This window comes from Melospiza melodia, chromosome 6 (genome assembly GCF_035770615.1).
Source record: "Melospiza melodia melodia isolate bMelMel2 chromosome 6, bMelMel2.pri, whole genome shotgun sequence".
NCBI lineage: Eukaryota > Metazoa > Chordata > Aves > Passeriformes > Passerellidae > Melospiza > Melospiza melodia.
Window position 1 is genome coordinate 62,549,352 of NC_086199.1, and position 19,059 is coordinate 62,568,410.

At 40.8% G+C, this 19,059-nt stretch overlaps 1 protein-coding gene across 1 annotated transcript in view; it reads left to right on the forward strand.

The window, feature by feature from the left end:
* The first annotated feature begins 437 nt into the window (after positions 1-437).
* MOB2 (MOB kinase activator 2) overlaps positions 438-19,059 on the forward strand; it is a 109,795-nt gene continuing 91,173 nt past the window's right edge. Inside the window, exon 1 of the mRNA XM_063158669.1 lies at positions 438-572. Coding sequence (XP_063014739.1) covers positions 556-572 — 17 coding nt within the window. The 5' untranslated portion in view covers positions 438-555. The remainder of the gene's footprint in view (positions 573-19,059) is intronic.

Below are 19,059 nucleotides of genomic sequence, written 5' to 3' on the forward strand. Positions count from 1 at the left end.
TTCAGCAGCTGTTTGGTCATTTCTGCACTATAGTCTTGGGGCAGTCCCTGGCGACCCCGTGGGAATTCCAGGTTCTCATGCCCGTCTCTAATTAACACATTAATTTGCCTTGCCAGCGCTGACTCAGAGGCCCCGACACGGCGTGTCCCAGCGAGAACCGAGCCCTGCAGTGCGGGCACCGAGGCTCCCGCACAGGCCCCGACTGACGCGGGGGTCCCGCGGAGCCCCCGGGGGGCGCGCCCGGACTACACCTCCCGGCGTGCCCCGCGCGGCGGGGCGGCGGGCGGCGCGGGGCCGCTTCCGGGTTGGCCGGCGCGGTGTGTTTACTTCCGGCCGCGCCAGTGCGCGAGTGTCAGCCCGGGGGGGGCACCCGGCGGCCGCCCCGCCCGCGGCCGGGGAGGGACGGACCGACCGACCGACCGACCGGGGCACGGACCGACGGACACAGCGGCCGAGGGAGGAGCCCCGAGCGCGCAGCGGCCCCGGCCCCCATGAGCGGGCGGTGAGCGGCGAGTCGGCGGCCGCGGGAGCTTCCCGGCGCGGCGGGACCCAGCCATGGACTGGCTGATGGGGTGAGTGGGGCCCCCTGCGCGTCCGTCCCGCGGGGCGCTCCCGGCCGGCCGAGGCGGCCCCGGCGCCGGCAGCCCCAGCCCCGCGTGCGGCGCTAATGACTAATCAGTTCCTGCCCGCGGGAACGGCAGCGGGAGCGCGGCTGCGGCTCAGCCCCTGTGCAGCCGCCTGCGGGCACCGCGGGCTGCACGGGAGCCCTCGTCTTGTCCCGAGCCGCGGCTCTCTGGAAAAGTAACTTTTCCTTCCCTTTTTGCGGAATAGGAAGGCCAGGTGTGGCAGCTCTGTGTGCTTCCCACTCGTACAGTGTGCGGCTAATCCCCCTGCGACAGAACATCGCTCTAAACCCAAAGGCGTGCCAAGGTTTAAATGGCTTTCTGTAGGGAGGAAGAAGAGACTTCGGCAGAGATTAACGCCAAATCAGAGCCACGCCAGGGGGCTTGGATAGCCTGGATTAATAGTGCTAATTACCCAGAGACAGAAGGTAGAGAGCTGTTTGCTGCGGTTTTTAGGTCTGGAAACCTCAGTGTAGGAGAGGGAGATGCAGTTGATGGGAGTGACCTGATATGCTACCAGTATCCCAAACGAGATATTCTCGGTTGCTTCTTGCATGAATTGCGCTGGCGACCTGCACTCAGGTGAACTGTGAATAATTATGCTTCAAAGTCGTTTGAGCACTTGGTTTATGCTCCAGCAAAACTGGCGCTGCAGTGATAACCTGCTGCCCTTAGTTTGTTCTTCACAGCCGCTCCTGAATGTGGTCTTTGCCATCTAGGTTGCCTCCTTTCCTTACACTGATGTGCCTAGAACAGAAAGTAAACTTTTGTGGCAGCTGGTGGATGTGGTGTGTGTTTAGAAGGGTCATTGGCGTGCGTGCTCCTTTTGTCTGCAGCTGATCTGTTCGGTGCTGAGAGGGCACTTGTTACTCGCCTTCACATGGGTCTCATCCAACTCTGGAACCAGCTGTCCATACAAAGTTTCACTGCGAGTCTGACCCCTCACTCGCTCAGATGCAGGGAATGCTGAATCTCTGTGGGGTAGACACGGATGGCTGGCTTTTCCTCCAGCAGGCTGGGCAGGGAAGGGCAGTATTTGTGGCATGTGGAGGGGTCTGGGTGCCATGTACTGCAAGCCTTGTGTCTTGTAAGTCACAGGGCTGCGCTCTGTTGTTACACGGTGTCAATGAAAATAGAAATGACGAGCTTGTTTTGATGTGTTTTGTAACAACCGCAAAGCACAGGTGGTCTGTTACATTGACTTTGTAAAAGTAAAAGCTGGAGTGTCAAAGATTGTTACTGTAATTACAAAAAAAGGTCAAACCCAGGACTTATGCAAGTTACTTGTATGACTCAAAATACTACATGCCCCACTACAGCAGCTGTACCTATTCTGTGCAAATTACATTGTAAAGCAGAAAAGAATCAAGGTTTGTTGTAGCCACACTCTGAGTATATTAGGATGATGATTTTCTTATGAGAAATATTTTGGACTTCTTGAAGTCACTACAAAAAATTGGCATTTGTTCTGCACTTTTTTACCCAGGGTGGGTGGATCCGCCATGTGTGGAAAAGACTTGCCTGTTTTCCCCATTGTAATCCTGAGTCACTTGTGTGTTACTCGCTTGTTCTCAGCTATTTCCTGATGCGTTTCACTCCTGACCAAACCCGGTATTGTCCCACTGATGCTCTTCAAGTTTCCTCCCTTAAAACGCTGTTAGTTCTGTTTGTGCACATTTGGGGGGGATGGTTGTGTGCGATTATGGCAGGAAGGGGGAGCATTGATATTTTGAAATGGGAAAGGCTGGAAGTCCTGGGGGACCCATTCTTATTCCCGGCCAAGTTATGCCTGCTGTTAGCAACTGTGTTTGTAAATGGAAACATCCGTCCTGCTGCTTGACAAAGAAACTGAGGACATTTGTCTGCCCAGGCAGAGGTTTGGGTAATGCCACTTGCTCAGCTTTTCTTTCAGTGGGAGCTTCAGCTGTTTGGGTCTCTGATGTGAGGACAGGACTGAAGAAAAACCTGCAGAATAATAGGAAAACAGGTCTATCCCAGTAACACATTAGTTGGTGTTGATGTCTCTGGCTAGCAAAATGTATTGCTCTGCTTCTTGGTGGTATTTCTTTTTCTAAGTGTCCTCACTACTAAAGCCATTGTGATCTTTCTTATTCCGTACTGCATTGGGAAGGTGGTGGTTTGCAGTTTCAGCTTTCCATGCACTTTCCCCACCCCTGTGGAAGGCCTTGTATGTCCCCTTGTTGGTTGTGCTTTCTTAACTTTTTGGTGTGTGAAACACCCTCTGTGTTTTGACTTTGTATTGCTGAGAAATGATCCTTGGAGTGCAAGTGTGTTAAATTAGGCAGCAGCAACAGTTGCTCCTGTTCTAGATCTCGACCCTTCGAGCTGGTGTCGCCTTTATCTGATAAACGTTTAGAGTGAGATCTGCTTTATTCCTTCTTTTGGGAAGGGGGGAAGGGTAAGTGCTAATCATTCCACCAAGGGCAGCAGCTCCGTGCCTCTGATCGCCTCAGAGTACTTAATATACAAAAAAGCCCGGAAGCTGAGGCTTACAAACAATAGTGAATTTATTACGGATTAACAAACTGTACAGACTTAGGTGGTCATACAGCAAAACTTCTCTGGGTGCTGCCTGCTGTTCAGTCAAGTGCTTCAAAATCCAGTCAAGTCCTAAGGAAAAAAGCTGAAAAGAATGAGTGCTGGCATGGTAGGATGCTTAGTTTAGCACCTAAGTAAAGGCAGAGTTGTTTCTGTGGTTGATTAGTATATTTGACCCTTCCACTGAATGCAACATTAATACTGATGTTGTGAACTCTATGGTTTCTTCTGTGCATTCTCTCCATTTAAAAAAAGACCATTTTGAGCTTATTTGTCTTACAGAGGATGTATTTTAAGTCGAGTTTCAACTAGAGATCAGTGTTGCTTAATTGCTTTGCTCAACAACATTTACCAGAGATCCACATTACCCACTTTGGAAGAGATTCCAAACTTTTGTGTTACAAACAGCATTGATCTGCTCTTGAAGTTCAAATTAGCAACAAAGGCAGGCATTGTTCCTTCACTTACGATATTTTAAAACAAGGTGAAAAGTAAGTTTCATAATTGGCTAGGAGTAAAATATATTAGTGGTGCTAATAAACCTGATGTGGTTTCCTCTTCAGCAGTGCTGTCTGATGCTGCAATGCATTTTTTCACTAGAAAAGGAGTATTGGGTACTGTAGTGGTTTTGGTGAACTGTTACATAATAAGGGAAGAGAGAAACAAAGTGTTTTACAAACAATTACCAATGTTTGACGCAATCATAATTGGAGCTTCATCTGCACTATAAACTTTGTAATTTAGTAGGTTAATAGACTAAACTGATTGAAGCTGAGAGAGATGCTTACACTGATTTGATAAAGATTCACAGCTCCTTCTCCCAGCATTGATTAGAATATAAGTGTAATAAAGAGAGAGAGGCTGTCTGCAAGAGGGATTTCTTATCCATTTAAATTTTAGCTCTTGTTATCCATACAGTCATACTATCCCCTGCTCAGTTATTTGTTCTTTCATATGTTGACCTAGTGACTTGAACAGAAGGGCCTAAAAATGGTTGAAGACTATCCTTTCTCATATTGCACATCTTCAGCTTTGAGGACAGTCAGAGAGAAACAATGACCTGGAAAGGTAAGGAAAACACAAATGGCAGAAGAAGCAAACTTCTGGTCAGGACATTCGTGCCTGAAGACAGCACAGACTATTTCTGTCTACTCAGGTGGTCTGTGGTCTGCAAGACCGAGCGAGTGGCTACAGCTGTAAACTGAATAATGTCTAATAGAAACTAATAGCCCTCACACTTACAGCTTTTACTTTGTAATGTCAGTTAATCCATTATAAACACCACATATATGTGTTGCCCTGCTCAGTCTTCATCTCATCGGGATGGGTCATTGGAAAGTATGTTGCAGTGAAATAACACAGTAATTATGCAAATTCAGTCTTTTTGAGTATATGATATTCTGATGATTAAAAAAAAAAAAACAGTGGAAGAGAACTTCTCAAGGTCAGCACACTGCTGGATTTGTTTCGTAGAGGAGACTTGTAAGTCATGCATTTATTTAATTCAGCTGTAACTGTCAAGGACTTAAATTTAAGCTGTCAGTTTTTTCACTTGTTTCAGATACAGGATTTTGCCACATTACCCCTGTGGTAATTTTAAAGGCTGGAGAAAAGTAACACATACTACTGTTTTGCTGTCTTCCATTCTGCATTTGTGGTGGGGTCTTTAAGAAATGCCCTCACAAGGCCTTAAGACGCTGTCCAGTTCAAGATGAGCTGTGGTGAAATAGGAATAATATTGTCATGCAGAGAAGTCCTAACCTTGAGCCAGAACAGCTGAGGACTACATGTGAAAAAAGCACACCACTGTTCTAGTTCTGAGTCAGTAAAACCCAATATGCTGTTTGTCACCTGTTAGACTAAATCTTTGTTGCTTTTGAATGGGGTGCACTGTTGTAGGATATCTCAAGCTGGAAGGGAGCCGTAATAATCATCAAGTCCATTAATTGTATGGAGTGTATTTTGTAGTGGGAGCAGTGAGAAATCCAGCAAGCTTAGCTGTCAGTTTGGCTGGTGCATCATACAGTTGAACCTGCCTTTCTCTAGCAGACCTTTATAGAAAAAGTAGGTAATGATTTTTATTCTGGGTACTGTTCTAAACTTCCTAATTATAGAAAATATTTCTATTAAAAGGAAGAAAGGAATAACACTGAACATTCTTCAGCTGCTGTAGCTGTAGGGAATGCTTTCCTCTTTCTTCCCTTTAGTCATTTCTAGTGAAGAAACTCTTCTGCCTTTATAAGGCAGTCTTCCCTCTAGAAACTGCTGCAACCTCTCACCTTTTACAGCTTGCATGGTGTGTGTCTGTTCCGTTTTTTAACTGACCTCACAACAGGTGTTTCCCTTGCATTCCATTCCCTGCAGATTCTTGGCTTCACATGCCATTTTCCCTGCTTTAAGGGAGCTGAAAATAACTCAGAACAGTAAACCAGACATGTATGGTCCCATTGGGCAGGAAATAGTCACATGCTCCTTATTTGCTTCCATTGATAGGTGTAACATTACCTGTGGGGTCCCAGGTTGCTCTCCCCAGATAAATCTGGGTCTGTCTGTGAGCCACTGGCTCTCCATTCACTGCTTACTGATGGGACTTCAATATTACTTCAAAACCTTAGCAGACATGAGCAGTGCCTCTGCTAAACCAGAGCTTAACTGTGAAACAACTACATAATGCTGTCTGCAGGTAAAATTAGATCTCCATTAATTATTAACTTGTAATATTCATTAGTATGGTAGTGGAAATGTGCTGTTACTTTGAAATGTGAGTTTCAAGGGCTATTAGATTTGTAGAAAAGGAGTCATGACTGTAAGAGAGCAATTTAAATTTTCCAGGTGTGTTGTTCCCTTATGTCTCCCTGGTTCTGAAAGTGCTCAGTTAAATTACTGAGATGGTCACTGCCAAGGTTCTTCTTTTGTAGTGCAGAACAGGTTGCACATAACTGCAGAGTCTTGCTCCCTGAAGAGCCCTGGTATAGTTAATTATTGATTTCTTGGAGAAAATGCCAAATAAATCCTGCATTTTAAAACCTTTGTTACTTTGGCAAACCACAGAATTTATCAGTAAGTTACGTTAGTGAGTACAGTGCACGTGAATACTTGTTTTATATTTTTAGAGTGTTCTTTTTCCAGTATGCTGAGTATGCTGAGGGGCAAGAAGAATAGATAATTTTCAAGGTATCTAAAGTAAAAGGAACTATTACTTTATTTAGAAAAAGAGTTGAATATTCTTTAAGTGTAGCAATACTCATTCCTTGCATGTCTCTGCATGTTACCCTCTTTCCTTTGCAGTAGCATCAGGATTCAGGAAGACTGGTAGCTTAAGATGCTCATCTGAATGAAAACAAATCTTTCTCTTTTTTTCTGCCTTGTTTCCTCTCCTCAGGTTAGTTTTCAGCTAAATGAGTTCCTGCAGCCTGTTTGTGTGGCTGCATGAATAATGTTGACAGCACGATAGTGTTTGTGAGAACAGAAAGCTTAGGTAACACTTACTTTGGTGGTAGCAAGGACTTAAATCAGCTGAATGGAATCATGTAGTAATGTGGTTATTAGTGGTAATTACTCTGAAAATAATTAGTGATCTATCTTCTGGTGATGTATCCTTCTGCTTGAATGTTGGGAGGAGCTGCAGAATGTCTGAAAATAGGAGATGCCATGACTAGGCTGGTACCCTGGCACAGGCAATGGCATCAGAGCACTGCCACAGTGTTACATTGAGTTTATGGGTAAACTATAAATATACTCATTGTGAACTGGATATGGATGAATAATTCAGACTTCACAACTGGCTGTAAGTCATGTTTCATCTACCTGCGGGAAGTGCTGCCTGTGGTGTGGATGTGGAGCTGGGTGGGATTCTGGGTGCCTGGCTGAATCCAGCAGTCTGATTGAAGAGCGTGTTCAGGAAGCTTGGTTCACACATGATGGCCTGCCTCACTTTGCCTATTTCACTGGCAGTTTCCATCTGTTACATCTGCTGGATGTGGGCCCGGGGAAAGCATACTTGAAAGAGTAAAATTAATAAGAGACTGCAATTTTTAGATAGCTGTTTATACAAGTTTGAACTCAGTACTTTCAGATCTATGTATTCTGCCATCACTGATGACCTATCAAACAACTTTAATATGTGGTTCTGCTAGTGGAATACTACTGAAGTGATCTTGCCCATTGATTTTTATCCATTTACAGTTGGTGATATGGTTGTGAAACTTGCTTGCTAGGTTCTTTTTTTTTTAAGTCCTTCTTAGCAATTTATTCACTCATCTTACTCTGCAATTACAAAAAAAAATTAGCTGTGTTCTTAACTGTATAAGAAATGAGTAAATCTGATTATTTAAATTTATTTTTGCAATTGTGTTGTTTAGAGTAGTACTGAAAAGTGTTACATCAACTGAGACTACTTGAGGAAGAATTGTTGCTTCATGGCCTTGTTCTGACACCTCAAAGAGTTGTAGCCTAGGAGCTTCCCTGTTCCTGAGACTGTGTGCAGTAATTATAAATAATTTAATTTTGCAGCTACAATGATGAATGTAACTAAATACCTAAAGAGCTGTGCAATAATTTTAGCATTTGGAGGGGGAAATATGGCAGTTTTCTCAAAAGTTAGTTTCCTTTTATTCTGTCAGCCAAGAGAAACCGGTCAAGGTGCAAGTTTTTCACACAATCAGCAAACCTCTGTCCCTGCTTGTGGAACAAGAGCATTGAACACACACATACATGCACACAATAAATAAACCCCAAACCAGAATTTGGATACAATTTTCTGAAGAGTGGCACACATTAAACTGGAATTAAGACAGGGATGACTGTCATAGATCAAATTCCTTCTTACTCTGAACACTGAAAGAGTAAAACCATTAAGCTAGAATGTAAGCCTGCAGAAAACTGTATCTTTAAATTATCCAGGTCTGGTAACTTGAGCTCTTCAGAATATATCTGCATGCTTTTAAATTTCTTTTCCCCTTCCTTTCTGCACTGCTTAGGTTATAAAGGTGGTCCCTGAATATTTTTATCATCAATGTTCAGTGTCTGGATCACTGTTGTCCCTCTGCTACACTGAGATGTGCAAGTTCTTGGGTGTTCTATCTGAGAACTCCCGTGGTATTTACACATAATGAACAGAAGTTGTGTGAAACACAGGTTGCATAGAGGTGATCTTGACTCTTTTTTTCTCACTGTTTCAGTTCATAAATTTCAGTCTAGAATTTCCTCATTTATAGAACTTTTCTTTTACATGGTTCTTCATAACTCAGCATGGAGTTGCTGAGGAGAGGCTTTGTTCCTTCTTAACAAGTTATGCAAAACTGGATGGAGATGTTTTTTTATGAGGAGGTGTCTACTTTGCAGATGGGCTCAGGTTACAGGATTAACTCTGTGGTTTCAGGTTTGTGTCAGGTAAATGATAAATAACTTTTTTCTTTTTTTTTTCAGTCAGTCTTCTGTCTGATGATCTCCAGGTGTTGCTGGATCTGCAGTCTATGAAACCTTCATGATTGTAATATTTACTAGAGTGTTAGTGTGTGGCTGGTTTCCATCAGATATAAAAGGAACCAAGTTTGTAGTGAGGGCTAATAACTTTTATCAGACCCACAAATATACTTGGGAAAGAAATAAAAAGCTTCTGGGCATGCTTGTATCCCTTGTTTGTGTTAATAGACTGTTTTGAACAAAACCATGTTAATAGTACAGTTCCAGGTCAGCTGGAGAAATCTCACCTGCTGGTTTAGCTGTGGATTGGTTCCTTTTTAAGGAGCTGACCAGCCTACATTCAAAAAGCCACATTTGGGCAATGGTCTTGCTATTTAAGGTTATCTGCATGTCTTCTAGGAAGGGAAAGAGGTTAGAAATGGAAGTATTTTGCAGGTTCTGTTCTAAGGTATACAAATCCTCAGATGGCCCTAATTTTTTCCAGTGTTGTCTTACTTTGTTCTGTGATCCAACCTTTCTTGGTTCCCTTGTAATTTCTGGTTGGGATGCCTAAGCCAACCTGCAGTTCTGATGTTTTTATGGTCTTGTCTGTATCTCCTTTTTGTTGTAGCCAGATAATGCCATTTTTAAGAAATTAGCTGAGTTTTGAGGTTTGGGAGTAATCTGACAGCTAAGAGGTGAACAAAAGAAATAATGAAAGGAGTACTTCAGCCGAATGACTGTAGCTTATTTTCTGTTCAATTCTAGCCTTAATCTTGCAGTGGGTGTGTTGGACACCCCTCTGCTGCTTGACTTGCTGGGCATTAAAAAGTGTTGTTTCTTTTGCACAGTATACCTGGATGGGCATCTTACAGGAGTTGTTCTTACTTTGTCCCTTCTTCACTTGATTATTGTGGTGCCATTGGTGATGAGCAATTTTTGAAGACTAACCTGAAATTTCAGGGGTTTTTTTTTTATGTATTTATGAATGTTTCTTATTAGGCATATGATGGGCTTTACCATGTGGTCTGGTGTAGCACAGGTTTTAGCTTTGAGTTATGGGTGCTATTCAAAATGCTGAATTGGGTGATTTGCATTCTTATAACCCCAAAGCGTCTGTACTGAGGTTTTCTCTCTTGCCCCACCCTGATGAATATGAAAGTACTGGCTTGAGTCACTTGAGCTTGTTGAGGCTTGAGCAAGTGGAGTAAAGTGCTACGAAAACTCATCTAAGAAAGGGGAGATTGTGGGCTCATGCTTGTAATGTACAAGAATTTAGGTATTTAACTGCAAGTTTGTAGGTAATGCCCTTGGTCTGCCTATTAAAGGGGACCTTTCTGTTTTCACACAGTACTGTAATAAGCTGGGAGGTTTTGGTTTTTTGGTTGGTTTTTTTTTAATTGTTTGTGTTTCCAGGCTTGTTTCAGACAGGATGTGCACAGTCATCCACTAAAATGTAGGCAGTTGTTGCTATATGTGGTATAACTTTTTAAGTGGGCAGGGTATTATTTACATGTTCACAGACTTGTATTTTCTCATTGTTAATAGAATCAATGTTTCTGTTTAAATCAAGTTCCTCTTGGTTTTAGGTAGAGTGAGGACTTACCAGCTCTCACTGTTTGCCTCCTTGGGAATACTGACAAGGAGGCATCTTGTTAATGAAGAACTATTTTCTGCAGTTCATGAAACACATGCAATATAATCCACTGTCTTGCAGGACAAAATCACTTGCTGGGGCTTTTTTGTTTGGTTGGTTTGTTTGTTTTTGTTTTTTTTTTTAGTTGTAATCCATTCTATAATTAAAGGAGAAATAGTCTTATGTAGCAGATTTATGAATTCTCATGTTTAAACATTTTATTCTTTAACATGAGGGGGGCGTTATTATAAAATAAAAAAGTTGGCAAGTGTTTCATGAGAAGGAAGTAACTTTATAATAAAGACAGACAAATTTAAACACATTGGTTATACTTGTTTAGGTGTGTCATCTATCCACTTCTGAGCCAAGCTGAAAATGTAAAAAAAAAAAGGGTGTTAAATATTTCAGTAGGCATAACAATTTAAGCTGACATGGAGGTTGCTTAATTTCTGAAGGACAACTCCCATGAAGGTCTTGATGAGTTTTAAAAGATGCAATTTAAATTCATTCCTTTGACTTCTTAAGTGCCAAACCACTCTTTCAATGACAAATGGTAGAGAAAAAATTTAAGTATTTGAAAAACCATCCTGAGAGTGCATGAGAGATATCCCCAGGCTGATAGCCCCTAGTGCTAAAAACAGTCTTGCTGTCTGAGTACGCAGATTTTGAGCAAAGAGGAAGCAAATAGAGGAATGAGGATGGTGTTTATACATGTAATAAAACTTCGTTAGCAGACATCATCATTTCCTGTCTGGGTTTAATAAAGGAATGATAATTATTTTCCATTATTACTAACAGCTTGATATTTTTTTAAAAATACTGCACACAATAGTATCTTATGTACAGTCACTGTTGGTAATTGAACCGTAGCTGTCAAAACAAATGCCTGAAGAACTTGGATCCGGGGAATTCCAGTCCATGCTTGACCTAAGAGAGTGATTTATCGTTCATCCAGATAAATGTCTGTGGCCTGCCTTGTCATGTGCTCCCATTTAGCAAGCAGAGGCCTGCAGCAGGCTACCAGGTATCACAGGACACTGTGTTCCTGTCTCTGGGCACTTCTCACTTGCCTGTGCCTGCAAAAATTACGGCCTGCCCTTCAATCCTTGGCCAATAGTTCTTGTCTTATGGCTTGTATATAATATTTTCTTCTCCTTCTGGATCTGAGGTTTGTTTGGGTCTGTGACCTTGCAGACAAAGGGTCTAGTCCTAGTTATGCCAAAAATCAATGTATGCACTTTGATGCATCACAAGTTAGGTCAGAAGATGCTGCTGACCAGTCTGAAGGGCTAAGGCAGACAAGCACTGGTGATGATGGAGGTTTGAACCTGAGGGTACCAGCTACCAGGTCAGTGCACCCTTTGTGGGCTGCCCAGAACCTGAGTGGGAAGGTTTTCCTGCTTTCTGGAGGGCCCAGTTTGATAGTGTGATGGAAAATGAAAGGTGGTTACCCTGAAATGTGCAACTTTGTGCAAAATTTTGTCCTCTGCTGTTGCCTTTGAAACTACAGTTCAGTAACTGTTCCATGTTTTCTGCTCTTACTGTGTCCATCAACTCCTGTAGAAGTCAATCTGGACATAGTCAAGCTATGGAACAATGGAGAAGGTCAGATGTTGTGATGAGGAGCCAGCCTGCAAGTGCAAACCAAATCCACCCAGAGCTTTTTGTCCCTAGCCAAGTGAAATAGGAAGATGTGCTTTTTGTTTCCTCCCTATTCATCTTAACTCTCCAATTCACTAACATTTATCTTAAGTTTTTTTAGAATGACTCAAAGTTCTAGTAGTTCTACAGAGAGAAAGTTGATTAAAACTGTGGGGGTACTGCTGACCAAACAATGGAGTAGATTGGTCAGTATTCATAAAATAACAAGGATAATACTTCCTAGCTTTGGTATGTTTTTGGATGAAAAATAATGCATTGTTACCAAAGGGTGTTGCAAATCTGAAGTTTCCCAAAGAGCCTAAGTAAAATCAACTCTTCCATTATCCTTTTGCTGGTATATGCCAAAGCATATGGACTTGTTACACATAGAAAAACGTAAGGCAGGACTCCACAGCTGTGGGAATAACTAATGCAAATTGGATCCATGTTCCCAGTGAAAGTAATAAAGTTCCTGCTTACAGGAATTCTCCCCATGACTTATTTCCCTAAGGTCCCTGGAGAACAGTGGTGTGGGTGGAGTGCACAGGACATGAAGTAAAAATCCTGTGTGATAAACCTGTCTAAAAAGGAGTCTAATCTCCAAGGGAGACAATGGTTATCGTATAGCCATGGGCTACTCATTAACTTGTGGTTCCTAAACCAAATATTATTCCAGGGTGACAGCCAGCTACTAACATGAAACTATTACTTTTTAATCTCATTTTGGATTTGCTTTTTTTGTGCGCCAGTTTTTTGAGGTTTAGTAGTAAATTGACAATGTGAGTTTCGCAGCGGGCACTCAGACCTTCAAAGAAAGAATGAGTTCTCCAATATGCTCTTGTTACAAAATCAAACTAAGAAGAGCTTCGGGTTAGCTGGGTTTCAGTAAATACTTTTTCTGCTTTATCATATGGATAAAAGCATAGGGAAAAGCAACAGGAAGCTCAAAAACGATGGGGGGAGGATAAGGCAAAAGTTGGATTAAAGACAATTGATTTACCAGCATACTTTGACAATAAAGAACAATTTTGGTGTATTGCATGACATGAGAAGGTTGAAATAATAATAAATAGGAAGAATTTTTGTATACAGCCCATAGCTGAGCTGAGGATTTAACTTCTGTGATTCACTAAGGTAAATAATGCAATTCTGTAAAGATTAAGGACATTAGCAAGAGTGCTAGCAGGGATAATGCTGGTTTTCAGTCCATGCATCTGAACTGAGCAGTCAGTTGGCAAGAAATTTCTCTTGGGATGTGGTGCTGGGCAATTAACTGCATTTCCAGAGATTTATGGAGTCTTCTGACTCTTCAGTCTTCTGACTCCATAAATAGTGTTGGCTATTATCAGAATGGAGTTGTGGTCTTGGTAGACTGTTGTTTTGCATTATGGTAGTTCTGAGATGCAGAGGTAGATATTCAGAACATATTTACTTAACAGCACAGTACAGCCTAATCTTTTGTTTGCAAATACCTCCCCTTTTCATGTACAGGAAGTTGAAATGCTTCACAAAAATCTGATTACTACAGAGGGACAAGAATGTAACTCCCTTCTAAAATACCTCTGGTAACACTCATTTCCAATATCTGTTTCTTACAAAAGTACTAAATGTACTGGTGTTTAAATTTGGAAAAAAAGCAGGTGTTTGTGTTTGGAAAACTTAAAGTACCCATGGAATGCCTTTCCTCATGATTAAGTCATTTTAAGCACATTTTCACCTCCAAGATGTCTGACAGAAAGATTAAGAAATTGATGCCTCTTTTTCATTGTTTTAAGTTAACACCTTTTTGACTACGGTCAAATTTTTCAGATTTATTATTCATGAAGTCAGCTGTCTTGTTAGCATATTTCATTCTTGTGCTTGTTTAGGGGCCCTGAATTATGGTATGTGGTTCTGAAGGATGACATAAGTCACTCTTCTCCTGGTATTTGCTGTTCATTGTTGAAATGTCACCTTTGGGACTGTGACTATCATTCGACAAATGTTAATCTTTCCAGTAATTTTTAATGATCTTGATAATGCAATGATAATGAGAGAGGAAGATGGAAATGGTTATTAGGGGAGATGATTTGAAATTCTATGGACTTTAAAGTATTCCAGGACATTAATACTGAATCATGGTGGCGCTCTTGCTTTTATTTCTAGTTTTCTAGAGGTGAAAATGTGCCACTTTTTCCCTTTCATCCCCAGAAGGAGGTAAGAATTAAGGTGGAATCTGTTGTTTTAACATCATCAAGCATAGAATGCAAATTTGGCAATGAGACCCCTTGGTTGGTATGTGAGTTGTATTATTGATCTCCTGTTTTTTCTGTAATCTGTACTTGCTTGTTTTTCTTATACAAGGTCTTTTTTCAAAGGCAAGTATCTACTAGTGTTTTCAGAGAAGCCAGATGGTACATTGGCCTTGGTGGTCTTGAATCTGCAGTGCTTCCTGAACAGTTTAAATACTTGAAACTTGCTTATTCCTCTTGGTTATTCTGAGCTTAAGCTTTATAAATTTATGTAAACTTCTGTCACAATCTGAAGAATTGTTTTCAGTCTGGTATTTTTTTGTGATTAAAACAAAATAATGCACTATAATATTACAGTTTAGGCCTGTTTGCTAATTATAATCCTTGAGTAGGAATTACTTTAGCATCTGGAAATAGGAAATAAAAAGATCATAGGTTGAAGGTGCTTTCCCTAAATGTAATTGCCATTTAAAATTATGTAAATGCCAAACTGAAATTTCTTCAGACAGAATGCTTAGGGGAGGATCTGTGATAAAAAGAATAATGATTGGGGTTTTTTTCTCATTAGATGAGTGCTTTCCCTGTTGATGGGATTTTGTTGGTGTGTGTGCACAAGAGAGATCTCAGTATGTGTTCTAAATGCACTTTGTATTTTTCAGTTCTACGATAATTTCTATGGCACTAGCTTCATAAGCCTACCTTTATTTATGTGGTATAAATAGAGAATAAAATCTTGATCAGGAGACATAGAAACACTAAGTATGTGGAAGAAGACAGAATTCTGCTGGGTATTGCAAGGACTACTATATAACCAAGCCAGTTCAAGCAGCTGATCAGTTAAATACTACCTGTGATTTTTTGGTGTCATGCTGAGAATAAATCAGGTTTGTGTACTGACTGGAAATGACCTTTTTACATTCCTTGGAACTTTTTGCACTTTAGGCTTATGAAAACCTACTGCTCTTCCCTGGCTTCCTTCTTTAGTAGGTTTTAAATCAAATTGTTATGAAAATATTGTGTACAGGTTATTGTGCCTGTAGATTTCTCAAGGATTTGCATTGGTTTAGGTAACTCTGTTAAAAGGTAGCTAAAGTATGCATTGTTTAAGTTTTCAACATATGAACTAAAGTGTTCAACATTTGAGTCTTGTACCTCTGCACTTCCTGGTGAGATTCAATTTTCTTTAAAATACGGTAGAACTTGGCTCATTCAGGTATTACATCCTCCAGAATATCTTGGAGAAGATTAAGTCCCGAATCATCTAAAGAATGACCTTGTCCTATGCCAGGGGAGCAGACGAGGCTGTAGCAGCTCTTACAAGCCTTTAATATGAAAAGGTGTGCAGATTTTTTAAGTGCTGTCTCTGTCCTCTTTTCTTTAGATGATATAGCTTTTAGCAACACAAACCAGTGAAGAAGTTGCTGATAAATTCTTTGGATAATTATGAAAATATTTCACATCTGGGAGTGGAAGGAAAGCAAAAAAAAAGTTGAACATACAGCGTGTGCTTCCTCAGATACACTGTGACAGCAACATTTGTAACCTTCCTGACAGATTTCAGTGGGTTACCCCTTGCCCAAAGAAGAGCTGTCTGGATTTTTAGCATGGCTGTGCCAAAGCAGGAGGTTCCCTTTCTACAGGGGAGAACTGTTGCTTTCTATTGCTCCAGCTTCTCCTTCCGGTAAGTTTACTGAGGACAGCATTTCTCTTACCTTGCAATAATAATAAACAAAGCTGACATAAGCATGAAGTAGGAATGTTTCTGAAGACTGCTTATCTTAAAAAAAAAACCCAAATAATGATGGTGCTATTTTATGTTGATCCATGTTAGACTACAGTTTGTGACTGTTCTCAGTGTTTTGAGTGCTTTTAAAAATGAATTTGTGTTAAAATTTGGAATAGTTGTCCATATGCCCCAGTAGCCCCTGCTCGCTTTAATTTTCACTACTGTGACTATGAGGGAGATATTTTTACCCATTATCTGACAAGTGAATACAAATTTCTTCCATATGTGTCATTGCCATAGTATTTTTTTTTTTTATAGCTTGATATTATGAGAACAAAAGGAAGCTGGGGACCCTAGTGAGAATGTTAGAGAGGGATTAATGGAGCCTTGTAGCTATGGAGTTAAGCTGGGCTTCTGTTTTCACTGCCAGTGACATCTTGATTTATGCATACTGGGGATGTTTTAAAACACAGAAGCAATAGGAAATAAGACAGTTTGCTTCTAGCTTGTGTTTTCTGCAGGGCTTCTTGGCTTTGCCTTCCAGTTAGACAAGAGTATTCAGAGCATAATCTTGTTGTTCCATCCTTTTGTTGCTGTTTATTTGTTTGCTGGTTATGTAAAGCTCTCGGTTTGAATTTGTTCTCCCCTTGCCCAGATATTCCTTGAAGATGTAAGTAGGGAATGTGCATACCAAAAAAAAAAAAAAAAAAAAAAAAGAAAAAATATCTTGTGTACACCCTGTTTTCAAACAATGTTATTTCCTTCAGTGTGAATGAGAATATGGCTCCAAGGGTATCTTCTGTGTGTGACCAAGGTGGGGACTGCTAAAGGAGAGAAGTGCACAACACAGGGTGTAAGAGATGAGCAACGTGGTTTTAACTGATGGGTGGACTTGCCGTTCTTTTAGTAGCATTTTGTGTACTACAGATATCTAAGTAGTCTAAATTCCAGTTCAGGATTAGAGTTTGTTGGGGGGAGGGTTGTTTGTTGGGGTCTTGTTTGTTGTTCTCAGGGTTCATAGTAAGAAAGAGGTGGTCAGTGTGGCAGCAGTTAGAACACTCACGCTGTCATGGTGGAGCAGTGTACCCGCAGATGAGCTCGCACAAACGCTGTAAGCAGCGGTCTGGAACGGGAATATAAACTTCTCCCATCACTTATTCCAGAGGTGCAGATTGCTGAGGTAAGCAAGCCTGTAAAGTTGAGATGGATTAGCCGTAAAGTAAGCGTTAACTACTGTGAAAACAAGCCTCCTTCCCTTGCCAAGCGCTTCGGAGTGGCCTGTTGCTGGTCACTTGCTAAAAGGTGACATAATTTGCAATTCTAATAGTGTGACACCGTTTTCCTACCATGCTGAAGTACTTCTCACGATTTCAACATATATGAATATATTTCTAGTGAGCATAATTTTGCTTAGGAGTTTAATCTAAAACCAGAATGATTGACGGAATTTTATTTTTATTACAAAGGCAGGAGGTTTTAGAATGTATCAAAGGAGTTTTCCTAGAAAGATGATGGATTTTAACCTCTAGGCCTGCCTCAATGGTCTTTAGTATTAAGTTGCTAATACGAGGTACTGATTAGGATCTTCCCATTCAATGCAATCGTATTGCTTCGTTTTTTGTAGGCTTCTGTGAAACAGCCTTTTAAGCTAATGCAGTTGCAGTGCTAATAAAAAGTAAAACATGCGTTCATCTTTGCAAAAAAGCGTAGCTTCTACATGAGTGTAGAAGCTTCCTTGGTCCTTTAAGTGCTCTAAAGCAATAAGACTGATTTTTGCTACAGAGAATTTAACGATAATACTGCAGTATTGGTTTTTTCAGTAAGTCCTTGCATGGTGTTTGTCACCCATTTCTAATACCATACCTAGACTTTCACACAGTGCTATCTCTTGATTTTGAGCTATGACAAAATATAGGTGATTCCTTTTTATTTTAGCAATGTTTGAGGCTGAACATAATGAAAAGGCAAATTTATAGCATGTAGGTTTTAATTTTTTTCCCTACTAGAATTCTCTTCCAATTCTTCTATTGTGAGAATATTTTGCATCATTATATAGAAGAAGTGGTTCTAATGTTTGTTTTGTCATATAACGAATCAATTTTGGTTTGGAAAGTTCCTCTCCCTAATTCCTATCTTTAAAGTCTTTGTTATGATTCTAATTAGTAGGTATTAGCATATGTATCAAAATGCAAAATGTGCAAGTACTATTTGGAAAATTAAATGCTAGGTTTAGCTCATCATTTTGTATCATTGAGATTTATTTTGAACAAAACATTAGCACGCTGAAGTATGAAAAGTATAAAATTATAGCATAAAATCAACATCAATAAAAGTCTGTCTCGTGTGCATGGCTTTTCCCTGTCTTAGTATCCATGCAGCCGGGCACAAAAAGCACCAGATAACAAACGTGTTGCTACTCTTCATGCCTGAGACTGGAGGAGGTAAATGTGGAATTCACAACATGGAGTTGAAAATATACAAACATTAAATTGCTTTTATAATATTGAGAATTGGGAAATGGGGTGGATCATTTGGAGAGGAAGGAGAATTTTCCTCACCAGGCGTATATTTGTTTGGTCAGTTGCAATAATGGGCCATCCAGTGTAAATAAATGTTGTTACCACCATCCCTGCCATAGTCACAGCCATGGGCTGGAAGAGCCTCGGCCCAGGAGCTCTGGTGACACCAGGAGCTGTGCCCAATCATTTCTACTGTGATCCTTTTCCTGTTTTTAAAACCTTCTCTTCTGGAAAAGGTGAGAAGGGAGGTGAAAAGAGCTGTTGAACTTCCTAAGTTTTTCAGATTTGGCACAAGTATCTCATTTGGTATCTTCTGCTCACTACATATTACATTATTTCCAAATACATATGCTTTACTTTCACTCCAGAAGAAAGAAAGCAACTGAAACAACTGAAGCTGAAGTAACAAGTGAAGAATCAGTAAAGGCAACCTTGACGATTTTCTGTGGAACTGAATTTTAGGTATAGTTTTACAGGGAGATGCAGGTCTTTATAAAAAGCACCACAGTATCCTATAACAAGATTTTTGCTATCACACAAAGACCCTGCAATTTATGCCATAGTTCCCTGAGCACTTTGAGACTGCTGAGAAGTGCCCTCCTCTCGCTGTTGGAGCTGTTTATTCCTCTCTTTGCCAGCTCAAGTGCTTGAGTGCTTGGGAATTGGATCCTGCTACCAGTGATGCAGCTTACAGCTAATGGAAAGAAAACAGCATTTTATT